The sequence below is a fragment of the Coptis chinensis genome, chromosome 4, assembly GCF_015680905.1.
Source record: "Coptis chinensis isolate HL-2020 chromosome 4, ASM1568090v1, whole genome shotgun sequence".
In the NCBI taxonomy this organism is placed as follows: domain Eukaryota; kingdom Viridiplantae; phylum Streptophyta; class Magnoliopsida; order Ranunculales; family Ranunculaceae; genus Coptis; species Coptis chinensis.
The window spans coordinates 49,911,502-49,918,743 of record NC_141459.1 but is presented as its reverse complement, the minus strand read 5'-3'; the positions used below and the strand labels follow the sequence as shown (position 1 = coordinate 49,918,743).

The window sequence follows — 7,242 nt, the reverse complement described above, 5'->3', positions numbered from 1 at the left end:
TTTGAACATGGCATAGTAAGTTATAGACCAAGCAAATATTTTCAAAAATCGAAAAAAATGAATTTCTACTGTTTGTGCATCATCATTGATTAACCATTAATGTCTTATCGATCAATATGCATCGTAACCGTCATGGAATTATAATGCAAACCCAGAACCTTGTTATTGTTGCGGTAGTCCTTATCGCTAGTTATCTCATTGTCCATCATATACCGAATTCGAGTCTACTATGGGAAATCCTTACGATTAGGAACTTCAATTTTCAAATTTCCAAGTACCCCATACACTTAAGCGTTTTCTAATAATGTCGACAATTCATGGAGTTCCACCTCAAATAGTCAACCACCATTCATATATCCACCTGGTCAGTCAGAGTACGGTTTCACCCAAAGCACATTCCCATTCCTATTACCATCCATATCAAATTCATATTCCACTACACCATCCATCACAGACCAACTCTACCAGGCTGGAAATGGTCAAACAAACAATACTAACTCAGCAAATAGCAACTACCTTACATTTTCTCCAATCCGATTCAAATGATGCCACATCTGAGACTAATATTCTTCCCACCAGTCCAGAACCCAACCAAAAAGAAAAACAAGGTGTTACTATAACAAAGCCAATTGCTAAAAGCCATCCTGATACTCATGACAAATCAAATCCGCATCAACCTCCACCTGACTATCGTAAGAATTTCAAATCTTATGATGATTACTATATGCCCAAAGTCACAGTTTCTCTCACACGCCTTAATGTATCATCACCCATAAATGAGAAAACTCCAGCAGAAGAAACTCAAGAGCATGTATTGGAGTTGACACACTCGGACAATGACATTGAGAAAATTTATGAAGATCTAGATAGAGGGGACAAAGAAAATGAAGTTCTTGGAAAAGAGGAAATTAAGTCTATGGTGGAAATTGGCTTTCAATTTAGTTTGGTCATTAAAAACTTATCGATGGAACAAATTTGTGGCATCCTTACTATTGCAGATATGAATCACAATCTTGTGGAAACGCCAAAACTAGATGAAGAATTCTCTGAGTCCTCAAGATCATGTGAAGAGCCACCACCAACCATCAACATCACAAATTAACACCTCTAGAAATCCAACATCCATTCATAAAAAATCCACCAATTTCTAAGGACTACACCACAAAACCATTTCAAAGAAACCTCAAATTCGCACTTAAAGCAATTGCCTTTGAGATCATTCATAATTTTCTAAACCTTCCCAGTAAAGAGACTTCGCCCAACATACAAACGCATGAGTCCATCATTTTAGTTGTTGAGAAACTTGGGATGTCCTATTCCCTATCATTTGAGCCTCATGAAGGATATTTATTACCAACCTCTCCATTTATTGGACAATTCAAACATGATGGGTTATTGCATAAGTTCCATGATGGGTTACATAAACATTCTCTTATCATTCTGAATATTACACTCAAACTACATTATTTCATTTTATTTGGGGGTAAATGCTTTCATATGTTTTTCTATAAAGATCCCCAACTATTTAGACTATTAGTATATAGTTAACATCATATCATCCATCTCATTTGCATAGTCTTGGGGAATCTGACTTAAAACGACCCTGCACATATAGTCTTGAATATCTGACTACAAAATATGCATGTTATGTTTTCTCGATGCATTCCATGGGAGTGTATCATTAAGGTAACCAAACCCTCTTCTTGTAGTGTGTGGTTGTAAGCCGGAGCCTTGAGTCCATGTATATCTCGCATATTCTTTGTAAAACACTTTTTACTCGTAGTTTGAGTAAGTGTGATCCTATGGAGCGAGTATAAATTTTTTTTTTCTTTCTTTTACATTTCTTTTTCAAAATAGTTGTTTTTCTCTGTTCTGTTTATAAAACATTCTCAATACATCAATAGTTATGTGATTTTTCCAAAAAACAAAATGGGTAATGGATTCCACATAAACCAATACTTAGAAGTATGCAATCTCCATTCTTCTAAGGGCAGTTTGAGGATTAGTTATGTGTTACTAAGGGTCACCCATATCACCATGCACTTTTTGTCTCAGCTTAAACCATATAGATACCAATTGTCTCTTGCTCACCAACATATCATCACTTCACCTAGAAGAAGTCTGTGCTTTCAATGTGAAATGCACCATAGAGACAGCACCCAAATTATAAATGAAGTACTAATCCACAAACCCAACCACCTCCAGGGTTCATTCACCAATCACGTTAAACCACCAAATACATTTAGACTAGGACAAGGTACCTACAACAATCAGAACAGAGCATTGGTTCCATCCCATTTTAACAAGAATCACCAAAATCCACCAAAGAGACTTAGTTCCACCATCAACTAGTGTCCACTCAAATAACCCTTCCATTATGTCTTGCACAATAAATCCCCATCTACACACATAACTGAAGCCATAGTCTGACTGGATTGGGTTTAATAAAGAGCAGACACGAAAGTTGCCTGAGATCACCAGTTATGGTTTGTTTTCAAAAATTAGCATCTAGAATCACTGCTGTTCGGTTCGAGTATCTTTATAACAACTCTACATAGTTTTCAAAACCTGAGGATATAAAAACTAAAAATTATACGCCCCGTAGTAACTAAAATGATACCAGATCAACTAAAATTATACACAATCTAGGGGTGGTTTGAGACCCATTTTGCTTATTAAGGGTCACCTATATCACATCGCAAGTAGCACGGGTCAGGAAATTCCATGTCTTGCATAGTAAATCCCCCAACTCGCGTAGCTGAAGCTCTGTCTATCGAGATTGGGTTCACACTGAGCCGACAGGAAAATTGCCTAAGATAATCAGTCATGGTCTGTTTTCAAATCACTACTTTTGTTGGAGTTATATATATCTACTATAGTTTCTCAAAAACTTGAGGATATAAAAATTAAAAATCTTACAAACCAGAGTAACACTACACCATAATATGATATTTGCAATACGCACCTTTTTTGCTTTGCAACGGTTATTTACCGTTAGTAAATTGCCAACGCTATATAAGCGTTGGAAATGTTGTAAAGCGTTACTTTATTTCATTGAATTTCCGAAATTAATTGCTAACGCTTGAAAATCGTTTGAGAAGTGTTACAAATCCAAAAAACCGAAACAACATCGAAATTTCAAAAAGAAATAAACAAAAAAAGAAATCGTGGTCGGTATATAGAAAACCTCTCATTCTCTCTCACAGCCGCTAGGTTAGGGTTTTGTTATCTTTGTTCCTCTTTCTCTCCTTCAACCCCTCCTCCTCTTCCCCAGAACAATCACTTCCTACCTTCTTCTTCCTTTTCTAATTACCAACAAATGGATTGGGTTGAAACCAAAGCTTTCAAAACCCGTTTTTAGCCTAAGATGTTTGCTTTGAAAACAACAACAACGACCCAACAAGTTTGAGGCCCATCTTCTTGTTTTTGCAGCTATTTGTGTTGGGTTTCTTGGTCTCTCTAACTTAAGAAGTATATATTTTTTTCTGTAAATTTACTGCTGTGTGTTTGAGCTTCACGTTGCGAACTGCAAATAGTCATAATAACTTCTACTCTGTACTCATACTTTTATTGCTTTCTGTAAGGAACTGTTATCTTAATGGAATTTTAATCCCTTAGTTAATGGTGAAGAATAAGAAGTTAAGTGTCTGGTCTGATCTTATCTTGTGCGAAATGTTGGCATCTTTGGTGCGAGTTTATTTAGAAATCCCCGATGGTGGAAACTTGGCGAGTAAACAATTCATTCTAAGGTGATTCTCAAGTCTTAATCTGTTCAATTCCTCTATCATACTTCTGTTCGGTAAAAGGGCGGTTAGCGAAAAAATTGTTGGTGGAGGAGAGTGGATAAGAGTACTTATAAATGGCTTCTCTATTGATTCTTTGATAAAGTTAATTCCTAATTCAGATGTTTTTTTCTTGGCGGGGAGTTCCTTATGTTATATATTGGAAGGATTCGTTGTCATGTTATCACGACTTGCCATTTTCGTGAGAGGCATTCATGTTAGTGGTTCAGAAGTACTGCATTTAACTGTTATGAAAAATGCATCTTGGATGGTGGGGATAGCTAGTTAAATGTGTATCTGTTCTATGTCTAATTACTTAAAACTTGTGCCTAGGGTTGATACTTGTCACATGTTTGATCAAGACTTGTGGTAATCAATCATTTTATGAATCTTGGCTATCAAAAATAAAATGAAGTTTTGCGTTTCTTGAAGTGAATGACGGGTCCTGTCAGACTAGTCTTCAAGTTATTATTAATTCTTCTGTTACTTGTCTATCCACTCTCGTGCAGACTGGCACTTGCGTTTATGTTGAGGGTGCTTTGACGAAAACTCCTCAAGGTACTAAACAGAAAGTTGAATTAAAAGTCGACAAGCTTTTTCATGTTGGTCTCGTCGATTCGGCTACTTACCCGATTCCCAAAACCAAACTCACTCTTGAACGGCTTAGAGATTTTGTTCATATGAGGCCAAGGACTAACACCGTAATTTTTTTTTTATATACTATACTGTATGATTTATATTATTTATTTATCTTGTGTTTTTAGGGTTCATATTTCTGCAGTTGCTCGAATCAGGAATGCACTGGCTTATGCAACTCACACTTTTTTTCAGATGCACAACTTATATGTGCACACTCCGATTATTACTACTAGTGATTGTGAGGGTGCCGGAGAGATGTTTCAAGTTACAACATTATTTAGTGATGCAGATAAGGTGGACAAGGAGCTGAAACAGAAACCGCCTCCATCTGAAGCTGATATAGAAGCTGCAAAAAAACTTGTCTCGAGGAGAAAGGAGAGGCTGATCAAATCTGCTAAAGCCAAAAAGGAAGATATAACTGATTTGGTGAGTGAGTTAAAGAAGGCCAAGGATGATCTGACACATCGAGAAGAAAGATTTAAACTCAAACCTGGCCTCCCAGAGAAGGATGGGAAGATTGATTATACTCGTGATTTTTTCGCTTGGCAAGCATTTTTAACAGTGTCGGGCCAGCTCCAGGTTGAGACATTTTCTTGTGCTCTTAGCAATGTTTATACATTTGGACCAACTTTTCGAGCTGAACATTCTCACACATCAAGGCATCTCGCAGAATTTTGGATGGTAGAGCCTGAGATAGCATTTGCAGATTTAGAGGTATGAGATGTTATTTTACGTCATTTCAATTGTACCAACATAAAACTGACTCAAAGATTACACTCTAGCTTTATAAAATGTTCATGATATACAACAACACGTGCATACACACATTAGAACACACACTGGTTGAACCTCTAAAAATATGTTTGTATCAAACATAGTCAGACATTCATGTAGTCCACTGTTCACATAATCAGAATAAAAATTGTCTCATGATCTCCCTTCTCCCTAGATTAACCTTATTTTTTTTTATCCGTGTGCGATTAGGTTGTTTCTATGACAGGTCATATTTTGTATTTCTTTTAACTGTTTTCTTTGTAGGGGATATCGTGCACATGAGTGTTTACTGGACCTCGAACTTTAATCTCCAACTAATTTTTGATATCTATTGAACTATTTTTCAATCTTTCTTGTTTAATCTCTTGTTATTTTTATTCTCGGATCTGGGTGCATAGCAACGTGTTTTTAGTTCTGTTTGATTAAACGTTGTTTCTTTGTAACTTCAGATACATTTTTAACAAGTTCTTCAGTTATTTGTTTATATCAAGAAGATGTCATCCAAAATTCATAGGTTAAAGTCTACTTTGAAAGTGCATTTCTAAGAGCAGTTGCAATGTGCTCTTGGCAACGGAGTGTCGCTCAGTGTGGCAGGCTTAGAGGTGTACTGTTGTGTTCTGAGTTATGGCTGATGAGAGTTGAAACATGCTCTTAAAGCTTCTTCTTAGTTGGCTACAAAAGAAGGTCCTTACGAGACGTACCAAGGGTGCCCTGTGAGCAAGGTATGTAACTAGAGGGTTGTAACTTCTTTTGTGCATTTCTGTTTCCTTTGGGAGGAAGAATACACAATCCCCTCTCATTTGAATAAGGATAAAAGATGTGGCTTGAGTTGTTTGTTAATAAATCATTCGTTGTGCATGTAATAAGGATTTTATAATTTTTGGACTATAGGGGTTTCTTCAACCAGACATGTGGGGTGTAGTACCATCAGATAGGTGGGATTGGTCAGCTCTCAAGTCACTGATCAGCAAGAATGGAGGGAGAAATTCTCTTCTTGTAGCTCCTATGTCGACTGCTTCAACTAGCCAAATACTTGGCAACAATGAGTGCTTTGAGCCGTATACCTCTAATATATACAGCCGTAGAGTTTTAAGGTAAACTATTATCATTGTTATGATAATAATATATATTTTTGTATGATTATTTTTAAGATTTCAAAAAGTTATGTACTATGCAACCTTATCCCCATTTTTTATTTATTACAACGGTGAATTTGTTGTGGTGAACAAAGACCTTCATGACTTAGTTGAGATGGGTCTGTGGTCTCCTGCTCTGAAAAACAAGATAATTTATGAAAATGGATCGGTTCTTACAGTCGTAGAGATTCCCGATGACTTGAAAGCCATTTACAGGTATAACTGGAGAAGTTCACATTATTTTATGATGGTGGAAAAATGAAGAAAGAACTTTTGCCCAAGAGTTGTATACTTGTTCAGTGATGAATTTTTCTAGTTTATATTATTTATCTTTCATTTAATGAAGACAAAGTGCGAACAAAAATACGATTCAGTTATAAATATTTTTAGAATTAGTTAGGTTTTGATTATATATGAGTTATCATTTGTCGTAAGATCAATTGAATATATTGTTACTCATTTCCTAATTAGAGAAAAGATGTAATTTTTTATTCTTTTATAATCAGAAGTGTTTCAAGTGCAATTTGTTTAATTGCTTATTATTATTATTTTTTAATATATTTTTGCTGGAAAATGATTTGTTCAGGTTCGTGAAAAGGAAAAATGGTTAAGTTCATATATTTGTTTCTATATGTAACCTGTCATTTGTGCTGGTTATGGGTGTATGGGGCAGGAAAAAAATATATTTTTTTATCCTATCAACACATTAGTAACGGTTGTAAACCGTTGCAAAGCAAAATTAAGTATTAAAGCATCTATTAATAATCGTTACAAATCAAACTACGCAACGCTTTTTAACCGTTAGTAATTGTTACTTTGCAACGGTTAATAACCGTTGGAAAATTTGGTTTGCAACGCTTTGTAAACGTTAGTAATTGTGACTCTGCAACGGTTATTAACCGTTGGAAAAT

General features: G+C 35.7%; 1 protein-coding gene across 4 annotated transcripts; it reads left to right on the top strand.

The window, feature by feature from the left end:
- Positions 1-4,014: 4,014 nt before the first annotated feature.
- On the top strand, positions 4,015-6,283 carry LOC147503843 (asparagine--tRNA ligase, cytoplasmic 3-like). Of its 4 annotated transcripts, XR_015220278.1 has the most exons (3): positions 4,015-5,135; positions 5,710-5,917; positions 6,087-6,283. XR_015220278.1 is itself a non-coding variant. In XM_086604006.1 (2 exons), exons 1-2 carry the CDS (start codon positions 4,512-4,514, stop codon positions 5,738-5,740), a joined length of 675 nt encoding a protein of 224 aa, XP_086460132.1. In that variant the 5' UTR covers positions 4,015-4,511; the 3' UTR covers positions 5,741-5,863. The 4 variants fall into 4 exon arrangements, 3 of the variants coding, with proteins under 3 accessions (XP_086460132.1, XP_086460131.1, XP_086460133.1); XM_086604006.1 differs by lacking the exon at positions 6,087-6,283 and having other exon boundaries at positions 5,690-5,863; XM_086604005.1 differs by lacking the exon at positions 6,087-6,283 and having other exon boundaries at positions 5,669-5,863.
- The last annotated feature ends 959 nt before the right edge of the window (positions 6,284-7,242 follow it).